General features: G+C 44.6%; 1 protein-coding gene and 1 long non-coding RNA gene across 2 annotated transcripts in view; one reads left to right on the forward strand and one right to left on the reverse strand.

Moving 5' to 3' along the window:
- Nucleotides 1-1,838: 1,838 nt before the first annotated feature.
- Nucleotides 1,839-12,123, forward strand: LOC116985050. The gene is made up of 3 exons (XR_004415199.1): nt 1,839-2,059; nt 5,700-5,701; nt 12,111-12,123. It is a non-coding gene; the product is annotated as an uncharacterized LOC116985050 (long non-coding RNA).
- socs2 (suppressor of cytokine signaling 2) overlaps nt 7,254-24,399 on the reverse strand; it is a 34,829-nt gene continuing 17,683 nt past the window's right edge. Inside the window, exon 2 of the mRNA XM_033039416.1 lies at nt 7,254-9,095. Within this exon, the coding sequence (XP_032895307.1) occupies nt 8,635-9,095 (461 nt within the window). The 3' untranslated portion in view covers nt 7,254-8,634. The remainder of the gene's footprint in view (nt 9,096-24,399) is intronic.

Below are 24,399 nucleotides of genomic sequence, written 5' to 3' on the forward strand. Positions count from 1 at the left end.
CTCCACCACTTCTATTCAAGAGCACTCCTTGAAATGGGGAGAAAGCAGGAGCTAGTGGACGAAAACCAGACCCATTGATGAGAATATAGTGCGTATGCTTACAACTGATGAAAGCAAAATGCATTACAATCATCATTAAGCTTGATCAAAATGGAAAGCTGAGGCAAAATTGCACATGTTTTCCTCTGGCAAATGTTATATTCTTGCTTGAAACCTGCTAAACAAAATCTCAGTGTGCGTACAAAGTCAAACCCTGTCTGCTGGAAGTGAGTCAAGTTATTAAACTACACTGTGTGAAACAAAACTGTCGACCCATGTAACCGCTGACAAGTTAACAAAATTCAATAAAACATCTTCAGCCAAGATTAACGTGCACAAATCTAGCAGATAGGAGAGCTATCTTCTCACTGCAAGAGGCTTTGAGTGTGAGTAAAAGTATATTATTGCAATATAGGTCCTTGATGCAAATTGAGTATTGTGTACATTCTGGTCTCTTTATAGATTAAAAGAACATTCTTGAAGGAACTCACACTGCCTGACCCATTGAGTTACTCCAGCATTTTGCATCACATCCCTTTTCTCTAGAGATGCTGCCTGACCTGCTAAGTTACTCCAGCATTTTGTATCTTATCTTCAGTGTAAACCAGCACCTGCAGTTCCCTCCTACACATTTTTTCTGCTCCACTGCGAAATCTCCTCAAGGTCCTTTGAAGAAGCTCTTCTCCTCTCCATCAGGGCGTTCTGCATCACCCTCCCACACTGTTCCACCCCTGTGATTCTGTTCTGTACCTTTCCACAAACAGACTTGAGATGAACGACCCAGATTGTATGACAGGTGTTGTAGGCCAAACTCAACGAAACACCAGTGAAGTGAGGTGCCCACTTGATAACCCCAATGATATACTTGCATCTGCACAAACAGTTTTTATGTACTTGTTAACATGTAGTGTAGGAGCCATTCTTGCTTAGGCTAGTTGCTGTTAGCATATTTAATTATTTGGTCCAGATATTTCTTGCAGAATTATTTTGTACACTTGGGTGGGCTTTTGATATATAGATGGGCGTGACATACATCCGATCAGCCAAGCAAATTCACAGGGAGTGGTCAGATCGATTTGAGCCTGCACGGGAGAAGGAATACAGTTTTAGCCAGCTCAGACAGTAAGAACGGAAAGCTACGATTTGTATAAGGATAAAGAGGATCTGATATGTTTACTTCTTTGTCTGTACAACTGCTTCAATAAATATCAATGAAACTGGAAAGAAAGACTGGAGGATTTGTTTTTATCGACTGCGTAAATCCCTCTCCTCTCTGCCTGTGTAGTAACGGCAATTATAAGTTGGACATTGGAAAAGTTTAAAATTGCCATTACCCGAAAGTAAAAACATCACAGTGAACGCCATTGTCAAGGATCCATTGGACTCAACAAACTTTCTAATTACCTATTTCTCATCATGGAGTAAGCTGAAGCCTGTGGTAGCTTGGTTTCTTAAACTAAGGGCAATGCTCTTGCTGTTGACTCAAAAAAGAAGAGATCGCTATAGGCATCTTTGAAAAAGATCCTGGCAAGCTAAAGGAACAGGTGGAATGAGAAGAGATGCGTCTACCATTAACACTCAAGGTTCTTGTTTGTTCTGTAATAAAAGTGGTCACACATTAGGGCGGTGTCGACTGATCAAGCAGAAGGGGCATAAAGAAAAGATAGACTTCTTAAAGGAGAAGGGAGTCTGCTTTGGATGTTTGAAGGAAGGACACATGGCCAAAGACTTGCAGTCGTATGACTTGTGACGTGTGCAAACAAGATCATCCTGAATTACTTCACACTGAACAGAAGAACAAAGAGAAGAGGCCGCAGACAGTGGCAGGTGGGGAGTTTGACTGGGGCGGTACACCTGTCACACCGTAACGCAGGTGTCCTAAGGCGAGCTCAGGGAGGACAGAAACCTCCCGTGAAGCAGAAGGGCAAAAGCTCGCATGATCTGTATTTTCAGTATGAATACGGACCATGAAAGCGGGGCCTCACGATCCTTTTGACCTTTTGGGTTTTAAGCAGGAGGTGTCAGAAAAGTTAACCAGGGATAACTGGCTTGTGGCAGCCAAGTGTTCATAGCGATGTCGTTTTTGATCCTTCGATGTCGGCTCTTTCTATCATTGTGAAGCAGAATTCACCAAGCATTGGAAAATTGCCATTACATGTAGGTAGCTTATTATTGCATATGGAGTTAGTTATTGTCCTTAGCATAAGTTTGCATAATTAGTTTAGATAGTAGATAGGCAGAATGTGTAGGAAGGAACTGCAGATGCTGGTTTAAACCGAAGATAGACACAAAAAGCTGGAGTAACTCAGCGGGACAGGCAGCATCTCCGGAGAGAAGGAATGGGTGACGTTTCGGGTCGAGGCCCTTCTTCAGACTGATTAGAAATAAGGGAAACAATAGATATAGACGATGATGTAGAACAATGAATGAAAGATATGCAAAAAAGTAATGATGATAAAGGAAACAGGCCATTGTTAGCTGTTGGGTGAAAACGAGAAGCTAGTGCGACTTGGGTGGGGGAGGGATAGAGAGAGAGGGAATGCCGGGCTTACTTGAAGTTAGAGAAATCAATATTCATACCACTGGGCTGTAAGCTGCCCAAGCGAAATATAAGATGCTGTTCCTCCAATTTGCGTTTAGCCTCACTCTGACAATGGAGGAGACCTAGGACAGAAAGATCTGTGTGTGAATGGGAAGGAGAATTAAAGTGTTTAGCAACTGGGAAATCAGGTAGGTTCAGGCGGGCTGAGCGAAGGTGTTCCGCGAAACGATCGCCCAGTCTACGTTTGGTCTCGCCGATGTATAAGAGTCCACATCTTGAACAACGGATACAGTAGATGTAGTTGGAGGAGGTGCAAGTGAACCTCTGCCTAACCTAATAGGACTAGTACTTTGGCTTTCGGCTTGGTTTTCCTGGCTGAGCCTTTGTCCTGGTGTTATAGCACACGTGCTTTGTGTTTTCATTGTAATTAATATCTGTAACTTTCCACGAGCAGACATGAGATGAACTTCAGCCCAGATAGCACACAGCCTGGGGAGTTAAATGTCCCCTTGAGTTCTCACTTAATGCATGGAAGAATGTATATCATATCAGGCAGAACATTAAACAGATAAATGAACCACACAGATACAAATAGTATCCAAGTTGCAAATATTTCCAATTTTAATGCTGAAAGAGCAAAGACTGTGAACGTCCATGTAATTCTTGGTACGTGATCCTGGACATAGTAATATTGCCCTCCGAAAAAGCCACATTGCCTTGGAGCCGCAGAGACATACAGTGTGATAACATGTGCCTCAGCCCTACTTGCCGCACCAGCCAACATGTCACATCTATACTAGCCCCATTTGCCTGCGTTTAGCCCATATCCCTTTAAGCCTGTTCTGTCCATGTACCTGTCTAATTGCTTCTTAAATGTTGCGATACTACCTGCCTCAACTACCTCCACCGGCAGTTCATTCTCCAGTACCCACCACCCTTTGTGTGAAAAAGTTGCCCCTCAGGTTCCTTTAAAATCTTTCTCCCTTCACCTTAAACCTATGCCCTCTGGTTCTCACTTCCCCTACTCTGGGCAAGAGACTCTGCGCATCTACCCGATCTATTCCTCTCATGATTTTATACACTTCTGTAAGATCACCCCACATCCTCCTGCGCTCCAGGGAATAGAGTCCTAGCCTGCTCAACCTCTCCCTATAGCTCAGGCCCTCGAGTCCTGGCAACATCCGGATAAATCTTCTCTGTACCCTTTCCAATTTAACAACGTCTTTCCAATAGCACGGTGCCCAGAACTGAACACAACACTCTAAATGCGGCCTCATTATCATCTTGTATAACTGTATCATGACCTCCCAACTTCTATACAATATTCTGACAGACGAAGCCAAATGTGCCAAAAGCTGTTTTGACCACCAGTCAGCACAAGGCAGGCTCCCGTGAATGCCGGCGGCCAGCCAAGGTCACCCCACCGAGAACAAAGTGGAACCGTCGGGACGACATTGAACACTTTGTAACTTTGTCAGTGCCCTATACATACTTTCTCTATTGTATGCGAAACATTAGTGAGTGGGTCAGGTTTGTGTGGATGCATCAGGAAGCAAAGGGATATTGAAGATAGGCAGTGACACGCGTAGAATGCTATTTTACCTTTTGCATGTAACATGCTGAGAATCCATAAGGCCGAATTTGGAATATTGTGAGCAAATCTGGGCCCCATATCTGAGGATGTGCTGGCTCTGGAGAGGGTCCAGAGGAGGTTTACAAGAATGATCCCAGGAATGAGTGGGTTAGCATATGATGAGCATTTAACGGCACTGGGCCTGTACTCGCTGGAGTTTAAAAGGTTGCGGGGGGGGACCTCATTGAAACTTACAGAATAATGAAAGGCACAGATAGAGTGGATGTGGAGAGGATGTTTCCACTGGTGGGAGAGTCCAGGACTAGAGGTCGCAGCCTCAGAATTAAAGAGCACACTTTTAGAAAGAGGTGTGGAGGAACTTCTTTAGTCAGAGGGTAGTTAATCTGTGGAACTCGTTGCCATTGAGTGTGGAGGCCAAGTCAGTGGATATTTCTAAGGCAGTGATAGACAAGTTCTTGATTGGAACGGGTGCCGAGGGTTATGAGGAGTAGGCAAGAAAATGGGATTAGGAGACAGAGTTCAGCCATGATTGAATGGCGGAGTAGACTCGATGGGCTGATGGGCTAATTCTCCTGTAACATGTGAACATGGCATTGTATTGTATTGTATTTTTTAATGACCACACAGCCAGGCTGGTGGAATTTGTTCTCAGTACAGCTCGATACAGGTTCCAACATTTCATCAAACATTCAACTCGTAACGTAGATATACATACAAACAGACACATTTCATAATACATAAGGGCCACGCTTATTCGTATTTCCTCACCGTACGGAGTTTAAAAAGTTAATTGCGGTAGGAATGAAACTGTTTTTGAAACGGGTTGTTTTGGAGGCAATTGACCTGTAACGCCTCCCAGAGGGCAGTAGCTGAAAGGCATAGTGTGCAGGGTGAGTGGGGTCAGTGATGATCTTGCGGGCTTTGTGAAGTGTCCGTTTATGGTAGAGTGATTCAAGTGATGGAAGGGGTAAGCCAATAATTTTGGACGCTCTGTTTATAATGCGTTGTAGTTTCTTCCGGGAGAGTGAGTCGAGGCTGCCGAACCAAACTGTGATAGATGAAGTGAGGATGCTTTCAATAATGGCTGTATAGAAGCAGAGCATCAGATGAGGCCTTACTCTGAACTTCCTAAGCTGTCGAAGATGGAAAAGTCTTTGCTGGGCTTTTCCATAGATGTGGTCTGCGTTTGCCCTCCATTTGAGATTGTTGCTGATGTGGGTGCCAAGGAGTTTGAACGTGTCAGTGATGATGATGGATTCACCGTTGTTGAGCACAGGAGTTTTGGGGGGTGGCTGGCGTCTGAGGTCGATGATGAGTTATTTTGTTTTTGATGAATTGAGTGAGAGGTCATGAATCGTTTTATACAGTAAGTATGGTTTGAAATTATTTTTAGTGGCATTTATTTTTACATTGTGACACAGCTGAAGGTGAGATAGACAATGACAGGGGACTGGTGTTGCATGGGGATTTGGGGTTGCAATTACTGATATTTTGCTTGAAGTAGTTCTTGACATCAAGGACCAGCAGTGAGTGATTATCGAGGTTGCCACCTCCCTGCTCTTCGTTCCTCTTCTCCAACTCTTGTTTATTAGCGCTTTACGTGCTACGTGCGGATGCTCTTTGTGGACTACAGCTCTGCTTTTAATACCATCCTTCCCCACAAACTGGTGGACAAACTGGGGGACTTGGGATTTCCACACTCCACCTGCATGTGGATAAATAGCTTCCTGTCGGGTCGCAGCCAGAGAGTCAGAGTGGGCCATCACACATCCACGGCCCTCAGCCTCAGTACCGGCTCTCCACAGGGCTGCGTGCTGAGCCCCCTGCTCTACACCATCTACACACATGACTGCACCCCCGCCCACCACAGCAACACCATTGTCAAATTTGCGGATGACACTACGGTGGTGAGACTCATCTCCGGGGGGGACGAGTACGTTTACCGGGATGAGGCGGAGCAGCTGACAGTGTGGTGTGGAGAAAATAACCTGCTCCTCAACACCTTAAAGACAAAGGAAATAATAATAGACTTCAGGAAGAATAAAACGGACATGGTACCATTAATTATCAGAGGGGACTGTGTGGAGAGGGTGGCGGATTTCCGCTTCCTGGGAATCCATATTGAGGAGGACCTGACGTGGAGCGTGAACACCTCTGCGCTGCTGAAAAAGGTCCAGCAGAGACTGCATTTCCTGAGGGTGCTCAGGAAGAATAACATCACTCAGAGATTGCTGTTGTCCTTTTATCGGTGCTCCATTGAGAGCATCCTAACATACTGTGTATGCGTGTGGTACACCAGCTGCACAGCGGCTCAGAGGAAAGCGCTCCAGAGGGCCATTGACAATGCCCAGAGGATTGTCGGCTGCCCTCTCCTTACCTTGGAGGTCTTACACAGTTCCCGCTGCATCAAAAAACCCCAGAGTATTATAAAGGACATTTCCCACCCCGGACACTCCCTGTTTGAACTGTTGCCGTCAGGCAGACGGTACAGATCTACAAGGACAAGGACAAACAGACTTAAAAACAGTTTTTACCCCACTGCTATAAAGGCACTAAATGTAGCCGCCAAGGAACGCAGGGACGATACATACTAAGGGACTGTGGTACACTGTGAAATCCACAGAAGGATGTAGGGCTGGGTGTTTATGCGTGCTATTTTCATGATATTTATTTTAGTTGTTTACCTTTTTTTTAAATATTTTACCTTGTATGTATCGTTAGCTTTTAGAAATGTTTGAATAGTGAACTGACTGGCTGACATTTTTAAATTTCTTTGTACATGGTTCATGTTACAATGACAATAAAGAAACTATTCTATTCTATTCTATTCTTTACCATGTAGCTGATGGCCAGGGCTTCCCACTCATGTTATTAGGCAATGCAACAAGTAATGGACCACAACAGATATTGATGGTTAGGCCTAATTTCCAGTATCGTAAGTAGGTAGTCACCCCCTTGCAGGAAGAAAGTGGAGGCTTTGACGAGGTTTACCAGAATGCTGCACGGATCAGAGGGTATTAGCTAGGGAGAGGTTGGACAATAATTGGTCAAATAAAAATGTTCAAATTACCAAATGGATGCAAAACATTTAATTAAGACTACAGAAATATATATATTTTTATTGCAATATTTCTCCCCAATCTCTTGCAACAAGTTGTAATCAGAAGCATTATTTGACAGTGTTTCACACTCCACACAGGTGAAGGAGTTAAAGGTAGCTGGAACCCAGCAGCAAAGACCCATCAACAACAGCAAGGAGCAAATGGCAATATAGGCAAACAGCCATCAATATAACGGAATATAATAACAAGGAACTTACTGCAGATGCCACTTTATACCAAACAAAGACACAAAATGCAGCGGGTCAGACAGCACCTCTGGAGATCATGGATAGGCGAGTCTGAAGAAGGGTCCCAACCCAAAATGTCACCTATCCATGTTCTCTTGAGGCACTGCCTGACCCGCTGAATTACTCCAGCCCTTTGTATCTTTATTCAACATAATGGACGGTGGACTGAAGAAGAATAGTAGTTCCATAAATAAATAGCAATACAAATGAAGTGTATTGATTTAATGTGATTAATTGTGATTGTAAGGTGTATTTGCAGATTAGTTCATTATTCTAACCAATCAAAATATTTTGCACAATAAAAATTGAAGAGAAATCATGTGCAAAATCATGAGAGGAATAGATCAGGTGGACGCAGAGAGTCTCTTGCCCAGAACTGGAGGACATAGGTTTAAGGTGAGGGGGAAAGATTTAATAGGAACCTGAGGGATAATTTTTTTTACACAAAGGGGGTGGGTGTATGGAATGAGCTCCCAGAGGAGGTAGTTGAGGCAAGTACTATTGCAATGTTTAAGAAAGGTTAGACAGGTACATGGATAGGACAGGTTTAGACGGATATGCGGCAAACACAGGCAAGTGGGACTAGTGTAGATGGGACATGTTGATGGATGTGGGCAAGTTAGGCTGAAGGGCCTGTTTCCACACTGTATGAACACTATGAAAGTCAACTCCAAGGGTAACACTGTTAAATATTGATTTCTGGAGGCCTTTCCAAGGTTAGATTGCTTCAGGTCAGACCAATTCAGGAACCAAATGATGAATATGTGCAGGTAGGAACTGTAGATGCTGGTTTAAACCAAAGACAGACACAAAAAGCTGGAGTAACTCAATGGGTCAGGCAGCATCTCTGGAGAAAAGGAATAGGTGACGTTTTGGGCCGAGACACGTCTTCAGATAAATGAATCCATTTTGCTGCTGCAATACCTGAATATCCCATTCCAATTAAAGAAGGAGCAGAACAGCAGGGTATGGAGACACTGAGGTGAAAAGATTAGATAATATTCTATTTAAAAAAACATTCAAAGGGAAACATGTTGGGCAAAGTTCCTGGCTGGGGAAGGTACTGAACAGAATTTCTCACCTGCGCTCCCTTCCCCATTGAAAAGAGTTTTAAACCTGATACTTGTATTCCAACAAGTACTTCTTGAGTCTGGTGGGGAGAGGAAGTTCGTGAGTCCTTCTGGTTGCTCTATGGATATTAATGCGGCAGAAGTGTTGCAGTGTTGGCGTGTGACTGTACAGCGGTCTGGTCAGTTGCAGCTGGACACCGCCGCTTTGCAGAGCAGGACGCTGAGCGTTCTGTATCATCCGACACAGGATCACATAGTACTCCACCATGTCCACCACGCTGTCAAACCGCTGCAGCTTTGGTCGTGCAAGAATCACCGAGTCCAGTCTGAACTTGCCGTCTTGGTATTCGATCCTCAGGCTGGTCGGTCCCCAAACCGTCTTTACAGAGATGGTGAGAATGTAATCGCGGTGTGAGCTGTCCCTCACCAGGAAGGTGCCTTCAGCCGCCTCCTTTAGCTTCTCGTTCGCTTCATTCGCATTAAGAGCTCCCCAGTACCATCCTACGATAAACAACACACATAAACAATTAGTTTAGTTTCAGTTTGGAGATACAGGCCCTTCGGCCCACCGAGTCCGCACTGACCAGCGATCCCCGCACACTAACACTATCCTACACACACTGGGGACAATTTACACATACGCCTGCAAACCTGTACGACTTTGGAGTGTGGGAGGAAACCGGAGCACCCGGAGAAAACCCACACGGTCACGGGGAGAACTTACAAACTGAAAGCGCAGTAAGGCAGCAACTGTACCGCGGCACCATCGTGCCACTTGTTTGTCTTTATTTTTAAAGTTTTCAAAAGATAAATTAATTATTTTTGATTATTTCAATCAAAATGGATTGCACAATAAAAACCAGAGGGAAATCATGTACAAAATCGTCAAGTCAAGTCAAGTCAAGTTTATTCGTCACATACGCATACGAGATGTGCAGTGAAATGAAAAGTGGCAATGCTCGCGGACTTTGTGCAAAAAGACAAACAAATAAACAACCAAAACAAACTACAAACAGAATGGAACAGAATCACATATTCTTTTACATATTAAATATTGTGGGCGGAAGGAAAAAGGGGGAAAAAAGCAATTTTAAAAAAAAATCAGTAGAGTGGTACAGTACAGTTAGTCCCTGGGGAGAGGAATAGATCGGGTGGATGCACAGAGTCTCTTGCCCAGAGTAGGGGAATCGAGAACCAGAGGACATAGGTTCAAGGTGAGGGAGGAAAGATTTAAAAGGAACCTGAGGGGTAACTTGGCTTTTGAAAACTCCAGTGTGATACCGGCACAATATAGCAGCTCAGAAAATGATTCCAATGCCAATTTAAGTCATGGTCCTTAGAGGAAAAAATATATATTATTTACAAATGGTTTCAGCTACTTTTAGTGATATCAGCAAGGATACAAGCCAGCTTCAATGTCCTTGTCCATTCTCATGATATTTCTTGATGGAGACCTGACCACAGTGTCAACGGTCCATTGAAGACCGTTAGACATAGGAGCAGATTTAGGCCATTCAACCCATCGAGTCTACTGTGCCATTCAATCATGGCTGTTCTATTTTTCCCTCTCAACCCCGTTCTTTTGCCTTCTCCTCGTAACCTTTGACACCCTTCCTATTTCAAGGACCTATCAATTTACGCTTTAAAAATACCCAATGTCTGGGAAATGAATTCCACCGATTCACCACCCTCTGTCTAAAGAAATTCCTCCTTATCTCCATTCTAAAGGTACGTCCTGTTATTCTGTGGTTGTGCCCAATGGTTCTAGACTATCATATTGCTGGAAACATCCTTTCCACGTCCGCTCTATCTAGGCCTTTCATTATCTGGTAGGTTTTAATGGGAACCCCCCTCCTTCTTCTAAACTCCAAGAAGTACAGGCCCAGAGTCATTAAAACTCTCATACATTAAACCAATCATTCCTCTCCAAAACCAACACATCGTTCCTTAGATATGGGGCCCAAAACTGCTCACATTGACCAGTGCCTTATAAAGCCTCAGCATTATATCCTTGCTTTTATATTCTACTCTCGAAATGAATGCGAGCATTGCATTTGCCTTCCTTACCGCTGACTCAACCTGCAAATTAATCTTTTGGGAATCCTGTACCAGCACTTTGAAGTCCCTTTGCACTTCCAATTTCTGAATCCTCTCCCCTTTTAGAAAGTAGTCTGTGTCTTTATTCCTTGTATCAAAGTGCATGACCGCACACTTTGCTACTGTATTCCATTTGCCACCTCTTTGCCCACTATCCCAACCTGTCCAAGTCCTTCTGCAGCCTCACTGCTTCCGCAACGCTACCCTCCCCTCTGCCTATCTTTGTATCATCTGCGAACGTGGCCATAAAGCCTTCAATTCCCTCGTCTAAGTCATTAAGCTATAATGTGAAAGGTAGCAGATCCCTCCCTCTTTCACCTCTAACTCCAGCATATTGATGGCTACATCAGGGCTGCTTATTGCTCTTACACACAACGTGAAGCCTTCACCAAAGATTATAGAGCAGATAATAATCTATAATAATAATCTATAATCTTTGCCTTCACTGCCAACTTCCACTGTAACTTTCACAAGGTTGATTTCTTATGTATTATGAAAAGGGAGCCATTCGACCCATTGTGTAGAATCTAGCTCCCAACAGAGCAATCCGTCAGTCCTAATCCCCTTGATAGACACAATATGCTGGAATAACTCAGCGGGTCAGGCAACATCTCAGGAGAAAATAATTAGGTGATTGTTTGGGTCAAGACCCTTCCCTTTGTTGGCTTACAACATTCTTTCTGACATGCCCCATCCACCCCCCCCCCCCCCCCCCCCCCCCCCCCCCCCCCCCCGCCGCCTCCCTTAAATTCTTTTGCCACTTGAGTACACAAAAGATTAATTTACCATGCATCATCTTAGGGGTCCGGGAAACAAACAGAGCAACCGGGAGAAATCCGTGGAGTCACGGCAAGGATTGAAATCTCCACACAGAGATCACATGAGGCCAGGATCAAACCCATGTCCCCAGTGCTGTGAGGCAGCAATACAGTATATTGGCTGCAACAATGTGCTGCCCCTCTCTCCTTCTTCCCGTCCTGTTCTCAACTGCTTATATCTCATGGGAAAGCCAAGCAGTGATGGTTCATTGCAAGCTCACGAACTCGCCAAGCTAACTCTTCCCACTCTGCCTCCTATGGAAATCCGCCCCATTCTCCCTGGTTCCTTGAATGCATCTCTTCAGATGATGGCTCGCACACAAGTACTTCTGAAATGTGTTTGTTCCTCTGTAATCTTGGCATCCCATCCACCATAGTTGATGCGACAGAATAACCCCTGTAGCGTTTGTCCCGTTTCTGCTCTCACTCCCCTCCTCCTATTAAACGTTATTCCCTTATAATGTATCTACACTGTGGATGGCTCGATTGTAATCATGTATTGTCCTTCCGCAGACTGGTTAACATGCAACAAAAAGCTTTTCACTGTACCTCGGTACACGTGACAATAAACTAAACTCAACTGAAAGTGAACTGTACTCAGTACACAAGGTCACTGCCCGATATTCACCAGTCTTCACATTCAATGGTGCTCTCTGCGGGCAAATGGAATTTGTGTAGATGGATAAAAAAGTTTGCGTAGATGTGTTGGGCTGAAGGCTCCATTTCTTACTTTGCCTGACCAGAAAATGCTTATCTTTATCCCTTTTTATTTCAGATAATCAGAACTTAGCCAGTGTAGAACAGCAGGCGTGTTTATGAAAACTCATTGTCCTTGGTATTAAAGATTCAAGATTCAAGAGAGTTTATTGTCATGTGTCCCAGATAGGACAATGAAATTCTTGCTTTGCTTCAGCACAACAGAACATAGTAGGCATTTACACAGAACAGATCAGTGTGTCCATATACCATTATATAAATATATACACACATGAATAAATAAGCTGATAAAGTGCAAATAACAGATAATGGGCTATTAATGTTCAGAGTTTTGTCCGAGCCAAGTTTAATAGCCTGATGGCTGTGGGGAAGTAGCTATTCCTGAACCTGGTTGTTGCAGTCTTCAGGCTCCTGTATCTTCTACCTGAAGGTAGCAGGGAGGTGAGTGTGTGGCCAGGATGGTGTGGGTCCTTGATGATACTGCCAGCCTTTTTGAGGCAGCGACTGCGATAGATCCCCTCGATGGAAGGAAGGTCAGAGCCGATGATGAACTGGGCAGTGTTTACTACATTTTATAGTCTTTTCCGTTCCAGGGCGCTCAAGTTTCTGAACCAAGCCACGCTGCAACCGGTCAGCATGCTCTCTACTGTGCACCTGGAGAAGTTAGAGAGAGTCCTCCTTGACAACCCGACTCTCCGTAATCTTCACAGGAAGTAGAGGCGCTGATGTGCTTTCTTAATAAATGCATCAGTGTTCTTGGACCAGGAAAGATCTTCAGAGATGTGCACGCCCAGGAATTTGAAGCTCTTGACCCTTTCAACCATCGTATTCACATAGACTATCTGACAATGCCGAGGACAACGTGCCACCCTCATTGTCCCGTGTGATGTGGACTGGAAATCACATGGGGACATTCACTCATCTCCCAGAGTCGGGCGGCTTCAGCCTGCCAGCTGGGCCTATGAAAGGCGTATTTTGCAGGCAAGATGGTAATTCAGTGCCACCCACCACCCTGACTCTTCACGCATCCCCATGTCAAATAGTCCTAAACACTCAAAGGAGTGGAAGCATAGTTTCAGCATGCTACTGGTCGACTCCATCACACATTGAGTCGTTGGTCAATAATGAGACCAATAGACCTCTGGGCAGCACAGTGGGGCAACGGTAGAGTTGCTACCTTACAGCGCCGGAGACCCGGCTACAATCTCGACCACGGGTGCTGTCTTTGTGTGGAGTTTGTACGTTCACCCCGTGTCCTGCGTGGGCTTTCTCCGGGAGCTCCGATTCCCTCCCACACTCTAACGACGCACAGGTTTGTAGGCTGATTGACATTGGTAAAATTGGAAATCTGCTAGAGTGTGTAAGATAGTGTCAATGTGCGGGGATCGCTGGTAGGAGCGGACTCGATGGTATGAAGGGCCTGTTTCCACGCTGTATATCTCAACTAAACTAGAGGAAACAGTTAAACAATTATTATTGAATCATAATGTTACCAAAATGTTTCTTTTCCCTAGAGCTTAGAAACAACACCATATAATCCTGCAGTATTTCTAATCTGTCCAACACAATGCAGAATTCAGCCAACTTCACACTCAGCAATGTTCGTAGAGTTTCTAGCAATATCCAGACATTGCTATTGGAAAATTAAATTATAACCATTAGCAAAGAACATTCTATAATCAAAAGGTCCAAGGTTAAAACTCAGTACAGTAAAGAACATAATATTCTTTGGCTGAGAGCAAGCCACAAGTCTCATTTCAATCATGTGCAGAACTTGCCAATTCATAACACTCCAATTTAAGACTAGCTACATCACCATGGCAGCAGTGGTAGAGTTACTGCATTCCAGCTCCAGGGACCCAGGTTCGATCCTGACTACGGGTGCTGTCTGTACGGAGTTTGTACGTTCTCCCCACGACCTGCGTGAGTTTTCTCCGGGAGCTCCGGTTTCCTCCCACACTCAATGACGTGAAGGTTTGTGGGTTAATTGGCTTCGGTATAATTGTAAACTGTCCCTAGCGTGTGCAGGATAGAGTTGATGTGCGGGGATCGCTGGTTGGTGCGGACTCGGTGGGCCGAAAGGCCTGTTTCTGTGCTGTATCTCTAAACAAAACTAAAGTAAACTGAACTAAACCAGCAGAGACACTGAGAAGAGTCCCACGATTGGGGGTGGGATTGTGGGGGTGAGGTGGGTGGTGGTTCATAACTGATAGGAGCAGAATTAGACCATTTGGCTCATTGAGTCTACTCTGCCATTCAATCATGGCTGATCTATCTCTCCCTCCTAACTTTCTTGTTTTCTCTCTTTCTCTCTTGCCTCCTCTTGTTTTCTCCCCTTCGTCTAATTGTGGTGATGGTGGACTGGGGTTGGGGAAGAGGGAGAGAGCTCGCAGTTAGATGGGGAGGGGATGAGGTCTGGTGAGTGATAGGTGGATACAGCTGAAGTTAGGTTTATTGGCAGATGGTTGGGCAAAGGCCGGAATTGAAAAGACACAAAGCATGAGATATGCATCAGCATGTTGAGTATAAAAGTTGGGAGGTCATGTTGCAGTTGCATAAGATGTTGATGAGGCCGCATTTAGAGTATTGTGGTCAGTTTTGGGCACCAAGTAATAGGAAAGATGTTGTCAAGCTGGAAGGGGTGCAGAGATGATTTACGAGGATGTTGCCAAGACTCGAGGGTTTGAGCTATGGGGAGAGTTTGAGCTAGCTAGGACTCTATTCCTTGGAGCACAGGAGGATGAGGGGTGATCTTGTAGAGGTGTACAAAATCATGAGAGCTATAGATCGGGTGGATGCATAGAGTCTCTTCCCAGAGTAGGGGAATTGAGAACCAGAGGACATATAGTAGGTTCAAGGTGAGGGGGGGAAGATTTAATAGGAACCTGAAGGGTAACTTTTTCACATAAAGGGTGGTGGGTGTATGGAACAGGCTGCCAGAGGAGGTAGTTGAGGCAGGTACTATCGCAACGTTTAGGAAACATTTAGACTGGTACATGGATAGGACAGCATTAGAGGGATATGGGCCAAACCCCTGACACCCGAACTAATCAAATTTATCTCTGCCTTAAAAATATCCATTGATTTGGCCTACAAAGGTGGAGATCAGATCCTGGGCCACCAGACATTTTGGGGTTTTGCCATAGAAACAAATAGGGCATATTGACATACATATATATATGACAAATAGGAAATATCCTGGTATATAATATCAAGCACTGCCCATGGGAATACACTGTACCAGAATGCCCACAGTACACTCACACCCCCTAATCAATTTATGAAATTTTACTTAAACAGAATGTTTTTATCCCTAGAAATTCAACACTTTCACTAATTTAGGAATGGGTTTAGTTTAACTTAGTTTAGAGATAAAGCATGGAAAGAACCCACTGAGTCCGCACCGACCAGTGATTCTCCTACATTAACACTACCCTGCACACACCAGGGACAATTTGCATTTATACCAAGCCAATTAACCTGCAAACCTGTACATCTTTGGAGTGTGGGAGGAAACAGAGGATCTCTGAGAAAACCCACGTGGTTACGGGGAGAATGTACAAACTCCATACAGACAGTACCTGTGGTCAGGATGGAACCTGGGCCTCTGGCACTATAAGGCTGCAACTCTGTGCCACTGTGCAATGTCTTGTGGTTATGGACTGGTGAAACATGGTCTCCATTACTTTGTTACTTGTAGACAGATAAGATGAAGTATTTCACATTAATCTTTCAGATACGCAAAAGACATTGTTTTACAACAAGATTTCATGGATAAGTGGTTTGGATTTTAACCGACAATGACAAGATGTATGGGGGAGTTGAACATAACAGACTCTATCGTACCAACTTCTGCACTGAATGCAAGCAGCCTGCAGCCTGCTTGCTACAGTTAAATTACCATTATCTTTTACTGTTGAACTAGATTTCAGCAGGGATCTGAACTTAACATCTCCAGAGTGAGTTTGTCAGGGATCGGGAAATTTGCCAATGATCTAGAGGCAAGATTAGACAATTATTCAGAGGGTCATTTAGAGTTCAGAATGGATGACACGTCTAAAAGCTCAGACTGAAACAAAAACAAAGATGCTGGAGGAACTCATCGGTCAGGCCATATCTGTGGAGGGAATGGACAGATGACTTCTCGGATCGGGACCCTTCTTCAGACCGTCAGAGTAAAGGGCCTGTCCCACCTGGCGATTTTTTCGGCGGCTGCCGGCGTCATATTATAATAATAATAATAATAATAATAATAATAATAATAATAATAATAATAATAATAATAATAATAATAATAATATTAATAATAATAATAATAATAATAATAATAATAATAATAATAATAATAATAATAATAATATTAATAATAATAATAATATATTTTATTGTCATTGCACATAGGTGCAACAAGATTTGGTATGCAGCTTCCATCCGATAGTCATAACTTAAACAATTAATAAAATTTAGATACCCCGAGAAACATGATTTATAAAAAAAAAGAACAGTAAAACAGTCTAACGTGCAAATATGTCTGTGTCGGATCGATGTGCGTGAATACAGTTCATGGGGGTGGGGGGGGGGGGGACTCAGCAGGGCCGGTTCAGAGCAGCGATAGCTCTGGGGATGACATCAGTGTCGTCAAAAGATTTTGAACATTTCAAAATCCAGCGGCGACAAAAAAATGTTGCGGCACTTGAAAAACACCACGGGTCATACGTCACCGGCGCATCATACATCATAACGCTGCGTCACGCCGCGTATTTTTCAGTAACCTGATACGTCAGTCAATGATGCCAGCAGTCGCTGAAAAAATTGCCAAGTGGGACAGGCCCCTAAGGGCGGAGAAAGCTAAGGGAGAAAAGAAGCGGGGGTGGGGCAAAACCTGGCAAGTGATAGGTGGATACAGTTGAGTGATGAGGGGGAGTGGGGGAGTGGGGGGGAGATTAGCCGATGGGTGAAGAAAGTAACAAAGGCTGGAGGAGAAAAGGGTTTGAGATCAGGAAAGAAGAGGAAGAGTGAAATGTAAAGCCGCAAGGAGAGATGTGGGTAGAAGGGTAAAGGAGCGAGGGAAAGGAGGGGGCAGAAAAGGAAAATAATGGACTCGGGAATGAGAGATGAGCTTGCAGAGGAGAGGAACGGAGCAGAGTGACTGGGGTGGGGGGAGATAATGGGAGAGATGTCCACATCGGAGTGGGTGGCAGGGGAATGAGATGGGGTTAGGGGGAAGTATTAGGGGGAGAAATTGGAGAAGTTAATATTTATACCATTGTGTTGTCAGCAGAATACGAGGTGTTCCTCCAGCTTGCGTGTGGCCTCATTCAAGCAATGGACAGAAAGGTTGGTGTGGGAATGGGAAGCAGAATTAAACTGACGAGCAAGCAGGAAATCCAGCAGGTCTTGGTGGACCGAGCGCATGTGTTTGGTGAAACGTCTCACCGATGGAAGGGATTTTGTAGATAACGGTTTGTTTTAAAAGTTAATTGGGGCCTTCATGGTAATTTTCAACACTTTAATAAACGTTCACTGTTGGCTTATCGACACTTCATCTACCAAGGGAGTCAAAGGAGCTGGTCCGTGAGGGAAAGTGGGAATGATGTCTGAGAACCGACCGTGGGTGTAAGGTGAGACTGTCGCCTAGTCTACGCTTGGTCTCACCAATGTAGGGGAGCCCACATTGGGAGCACCAAACGCAATAGATGACATTCAAAGACCAGCACGTGAACCTCTGTCTCACCTGGAGATACCGTTTGGTTCCGTGACTGGAAGTGAGAGAGAAGGTGAAGTGCCAGGTGTTACATATTTTTAGTTTAGAGACACAGCGCAGAAACAGGCCCTTCAACGCACTGAGTCCTCTCCCACCAGCGGTCCCCGCACACTAACGCTATCCCACACACACTGGGGATAGTTTACAATTTTGCCAAGCCAATCAGCCTGCAAACCTGTACATCTTTGGAGTGTGGGAGGAAACCAGAGCACCCAGCGAAAACCCACGCAGGTCATGGGGAGAACGTACAAACTCCGTACTGACAGCATCTGTAGTCAGGGTCTGTGGCGCGGTGCGGCAGCAACTCTACCGCTGTGCCGCCATGCTGCCCAAGAGTGGAAGTCTCATCTTGGGAGCAGATGCGATGGAGACATAGAAATTGAGAGTAAGTGATCGCATCCTTGCAAGAGGAAGTGTGGGAGGAGGTGTGGTCGTTCGCTGTGGAAGTCGGTGTGTTGTAGATCAAGAATCTATCCCTGTGATGGAAACAGTGAGGTCAAGAAAGGAGAGATAGTTGTCAGAGATAGTCCAGGTGAATTTGAGGTCAGATGGAAGTTTGTGGTAAAGATGATGAATTCAATGAGTTCTGCATGGATGCAGGACGCAGACCCGATACAGTCATCGACTCAAGACTCCCACTGTTCCCACTGGGAAACATTTTCTAGAGGTCTTCTGGACGTGTTCAAACTGGAGTTGTACAATAGAGGAGGTGAACAACACGACTCTGGAGTCAAGGCAACAGCGGAGAACGGATGAGTGAGAGGGGGGTCTTGGTTGATAGTAACACTGGAAACACAAAAGGGTCTACGGACATCTGTACTGATCAGAAGTGTGCAGGAAGGAACTGCAGACGCTGGTCCACAACAAAATTTTTCGCAAAAAGCTGGAGTAACTCAGCGGGTCTCCAGAGAGAAGGAATAGGTGACATTTCAGGTTGAGGTCCTTCTTCAGACCGAAGCGGTGATGTTTCGGGTCGAGATCCTTCTTCAGACATGTTCAGACCAAACCTACAGTCTCTGGATAATGTGGCACATGGTTATTCCCATCTGCAGTCTTCTTCAACGAGACCTCCTCCATGTGAGAACTGGTAGTCATTATTTGTTTCAATTTTCTAACAAGTTGTGGACATCTGTTCCAAATTATTTCTGAACAGAAGATGCAGTTAAAAATCAACAACATGTTTGGCTCTGGAGTCAGAGGCCAGACGTGGTAATAATGGTAGATCGCCTTCCCTGATGTACACCCATTTTTATGTTCATAATTACAGGAGCAGAATTAGGCCATTCGGCCCATCAAGTCCACTCCACCATTCAATCATGGCTGATCTATCCCTCTCAATCCCATTCTCTTGCTTGCTCCCCATAACCACTGACACCCGTACTAATCAAGAATCTGTCTATCTCTGCCTTAAAAATATCCACTGACTTGGCCTCCACAGCCTTCAGTGGCAAATAATTCCACAGATTCACCACCCTCTGACTAAAGAAATTCCTCCTTATCTCCTTCCTAAAGACAAAGGCTTTTACAGCCTTAGGTAGTTTCATCCCAGCTTCTTACTCCTCGATCATTTCATTTAGAGTTTCAGCGAACATGGAGGTTTTGACCTCTTGTCTCTGGATCAATGGACCAGGCCCCTGGACATATTTCTGACCATTTACCACACTGCTGCTGTGCTCATATATTAACCACTAGCCTTTTATTGGGATGCATCACAGCATGGTTTGGGAATATCTCCAAGAAATCACAGTGAATTGTGGGCGCAGCCCGGATCACCCATAAACCAACCTCCTTTCCATTGACTCCATTTACACCTCACGCTGCCTCGGCAAGGCCAGCAGCATAATCAAGGACCAGTCACACCCCAGTCACTCCCTCTTCTCCCCTCTCCCATCTGGCAGAAGGTATAGAAGTGTGAAAACGCACACCTCCATATTCAGGAACAGTTTCTTCCCAGCTGTTATCAGGCAGCTGAACCATCCTACCACAACCAGAGAACAGTGCTGAACTACTATCTACCTCGTTGGAAACCCTCGGACTATCTTTGATTGAACTTTGCTGGCACTAAACGTTATTCCCTTATCATGTATCTGTACACTGTGGATGGCTTGATTGTAATCATGTATTGTCTTTCTGCTGACTGGTTAGCACGCAACAAAAGCTTTTCACTGTACCTCAGTACACATGACAATAAACTCTTCTCAACAGTATCACCACATCCTTCCATGTCTCTGTTTCTGCATCCATCCAACACAATGCACGGACAGGTCCATTGTGTGTTACTGACAGAACCAAAGATCATAGATGGGAGGTTTCTCAAATTGCCAACTAATGTCACCCCTCCCCCTCCTCCCCTCGTCAGCACCAGCAGCCAGAATCAAAAGGCCATCAGATTGTGAACATTGCTTAGGTGGAGGAGGACGATAAAGGTGACAACCGACGTGGGTGGCACGGTGGCGCAGCAGTAGAGTTGTTGCCTTACAGCGCCAGAGACCCGGGTTCGATCCTGACCACGGGTGCTGTCTGTACGGAGTTTGCATGTTCCTCCCGCGACCTGCGTGGGTTTTCTCCGAGTGCTCCGGTTTCCTCCCACACTCCAAAGACGTGCAGGGTTGTAGGTAAATTGACTTTGGTAAAAATTGTAAATTGTCCTTAGTGTATATAGGATGTATGGGGATCGCTGGTCGGCATGGACTCGGTATGGTGGGCTGAAGGGCCTGTTTCCACATTGTATCTCTAAACTAAACTAAACTAGTGGCCATTGCTTAATTAGCTGCCCACCCTGCTGCCTGGGAAATGCATGCTTTGAAGAGGCAACCAGCAGCGATGCACAATGGGAAAATATAATAAACTCTCTCGCACACTTACCACACCATGATCATCTCAAGATCAACTGGAGAAATACTTGAAAGGGAGAAAATTATAAGGTTCCAGGTGAAGGCCAGGGGAGTGGAGCTGATTAAATATGAGACGGCATTGGGCAAATGACCGAATGATTTGTGTAGGGAGGAACTGTAGATGCTGGTTTAAACCGGAGATAGACACAAAATGCTGGAGTAACTCAGTGGATCAGGCAGCATCTCTGGAGAGAAGGAATGGGTGACGTTTCGGGTCGAGACCCTTCTTCAGACTGAAAGTCACGGGAAAGGAAAATGAAAGATATATAGCTGTATTTCTAAACTAAATTAAACTAGTGGTTATTGCTTCATTAGCTGCCTACATTGCTGCCTGTGAAACATATGCTTTGAAGGGGCAACCAGCAGTGACGCACAATGGATAAAAAATATATATCCCCCTTGCTTACACCTCCTCCCCCACCCAAGTCGCACCAGCTTCTCATTTCCACACAACAAACAGATAACAATGGCCGATTTCCTCTATCTTCGTTACTTTATTGCATATCTTTCATTCATTGTTCTTTATCGCTCTACATTATCGTCTATATCTCTCGTTTCCCTTTCCCGTGGCTTTCAGTCTGAAGAAGTGTCTCGACCCGAAACGTCACCCATTCCTTCTCTCCAGAGATGCTGCCTGTCCCGCTGAGTTACTCCAGCTTTTTGCGCCTATCTTTGAGTGAACGATTTCCTGTGCTGTAAGATGTAATGATTTTCCTTCATTTAACTTGATTTAAATCAATCTACCACTGGGCAGCATGATGGAGCAGCAGTAGAGTTGCTGCCTTATAGCACCAGAGGCCCGGGTTCCATCCTGACTAATGGTGCTTGTCTGTATGGAGTTTGTACGTTCTCCCCGTTATCGCGTGGGTTTTCCTCTCACACTCCAAAGACGTACAGGTTTGTAGGTTAATCGACTTGGTATAAATGTCAATTGGCCCTAGTGTGTGTAGGATAGTGTTAATGTGTTGGGATCGTTATTTGGTGTAGACTTGGTGGGCCTTCAGGCCTGTTTCCGTGCTGTATCTCTAAACTAAACTAAAGTCCAGTTGTGTATGCCTCTGGTAGGGACAATGTTTCAGCAGACAAATTCACAAGTTATAAGAGTATAATTAGGCCAATCTGCCCATCAAGTCTACTCCACGATTCAGTCATGGCTGATCTCTGCCACCTAGTCCTATTTTCCTGCCTTCTCCCCATATCCCTTCACACCTGTTCTAATCAAGAACTTGGCTGCCTTAAAAATATCCATTGACTTGGCCTCCACAGCCCTCTGTGGCAATGAGTTCCACAGATCAACTACCCCTCTTTGACTAGAAAAGTTCCTCCTCACCTTTCTAAAAGAGCGGCCTTTAATTTGGAGGCTATGACTGGTCCGAGACTCCCCACTAGTGGAAAATCTAGATAATGAACTGCTGGAGGGAGATGCACAGATAATACTAAAGATAATCTTACAAGCTAGCCATCATATTCTTGTCATATTATCTTGCAGTAATGTTTTTGTGAAAACGTCATTGTGAAAATATTTAGATGAATGTATTAACCTAGGGTGCAGCACAGAAGTTGTATCACAAACTGTGTGACAGGTGTAAAGTAGGAAGCTATCGAATGCATTTAAATCAAAGAATTCAAACTAGTGCTTCATCTGATCGACATAGATCTTCAGAAATCTCAATCAACAGAAATGATCCCAATACCAAATCAGTTTTTCAAATACTAGAAACGGAAAGAAATAAGTGGGTTATATTCAAGTGGTGAAATTCAGCACTATTCTTGTCTTTCATTTTGGGGATGAAATGAAATATTTTATTTGATCCTTTGCTCTATTCACTGATACACTTTTGAAAACGTTTGTCCGATATTAATTTTAATTGGACTGGTCCAATCCTCTAGTTCCATTTGATAATGTTTTGGGGTAATGAGCGCTCTTCAGGTTTTTGGCAATGTATCTGTTGTTTGCATATAATTAGATGAATGCACTTTCAATCAGTCTTAAGTAGATTCGTTGTGGGTAAGAAGGAACTGCTGGTTTAAACCGAAGATAGACACAAAAAGCTGGAGTAACTCAGCGGGACAGGCAGCATCTCTGGAGGAGAAGGGATATGTGACATTTCGGGTCGGGACCCTCCTTCAGAACCCGAAACGTCACCCATTCCTTCTCTCCAGAGATGCTGCCTGTCCTGCTGAGTTACTCCAGATCTTTGTGTGCATCTTAAATAGATTCGGTATGATTTGGGGATTATAGCAGGCAGCTGGTCGATCGCTGTAACCATCAGGAACCTTGTGTAGGAAGGAGCTACAGACATTTTGGGTCGAGATCCTTCTTCAGACTGAGACTCAGGGGAAAGGGAAGTGAGATATAATATAGAATGGAAGTTATACAAAAAAGTAGTGATGATCAAGTAGGGGTAGAGCCCACAATGGTCCATTGTTGGCTGTGGGCAAGGTGATAACGAGTTATACAGTCAGTGAAACTTCATAAATTCATAAGTGATAGAAGCAGTGCTGGCTCAAAGGGCCGAATGGCCTCCTCCTGCACCTATTTTCTATGTTTTCTATTTTTCTAAGCCAAGTCTACTCCGCCATTCAATTATCGCTGATCTTTCCCTCTCAACCCCATTCTCCTGCCTTGGCCCCCAAAACCCCTGACACCCATACTAATCAACAGTGAAACTAGCACAACGACTAGGGTGGGAGAGGGATGAAGAGAGAAGAGTTGCAAGGGTTACTTGAAGTTAGATAAAATCAACGTTCATACTGCTGGGTTGTAAGCTGCCCAAGCAAAATACGAGGTGTTGTTCCTCCAATTTGAGTTTGGCCTCACTCTGGCAGTGGAGGAGGCCCAGGACAGAAAGGTCAGTGTGGGAGCGGGAGTAACCAGCAGATCATGTAGGTCAAGGCGGACTGAGTGAAGGTGTTCAGAGAAACGATCGTCCAGCCTCTGTTTGGTCTCGCCGATAACTATTGTTACAGAGATCAACACTATTAACTACTGTGGTGAAGGGGGAATGTGCCTGACAATTCAATAGTTTCATTAAAGCATCCAATGTTACAAGTAGTCCCCAAAGCCAGAATCCCAGCACATTCAAAGGAAGATGGGCAGAGAGGGACATCAGCCATTTACACCCTGACCATCAATAATTATAGTTACAGATATATCAGCATGGTTCCATTGGATATATTTTCTGTTAAGTTGCGAGAACATGTTCCGCTCAATTCATTTTCATAAGAGGAACGTAGCATGTTGTTGCTCCACTCTGGTTTAGTTTAGTTTAGATTAGTTTAGTTTAGATATACAGTACGGAAACAGACCCTTCGGCCCACCGAGTCCGTGCTGCCCAGCGATCCCCACACCTTAAGACAACCTTCACACACAAGGGACAATTTACATTTAGACCAAGCCAATTAACCTACAAACCTGAACGTCTTTCGTATGTGGGAGGAAACCGAAGATCTTGGAGAAAACCCGCGCAGGTCACGGGGAGAACGTACAAACTCCGTACAGACAGCACCCGTAG

Source organism: Amblyraja radiata, chromosome 21, assembly GCF_010909765.2.
Source record: "Amblyraja radiata isolate CabotCenter1 chromosome 21, sAmbRad1.1.pri, whole genome shotgun sequence".
NCBI classification, from domain to species: Eukaryota; Metazoa; Chordata; class Chondrichthyes; order Rajiformes; family Rajidae; genus Amblyraja; species Amblyraja radiata.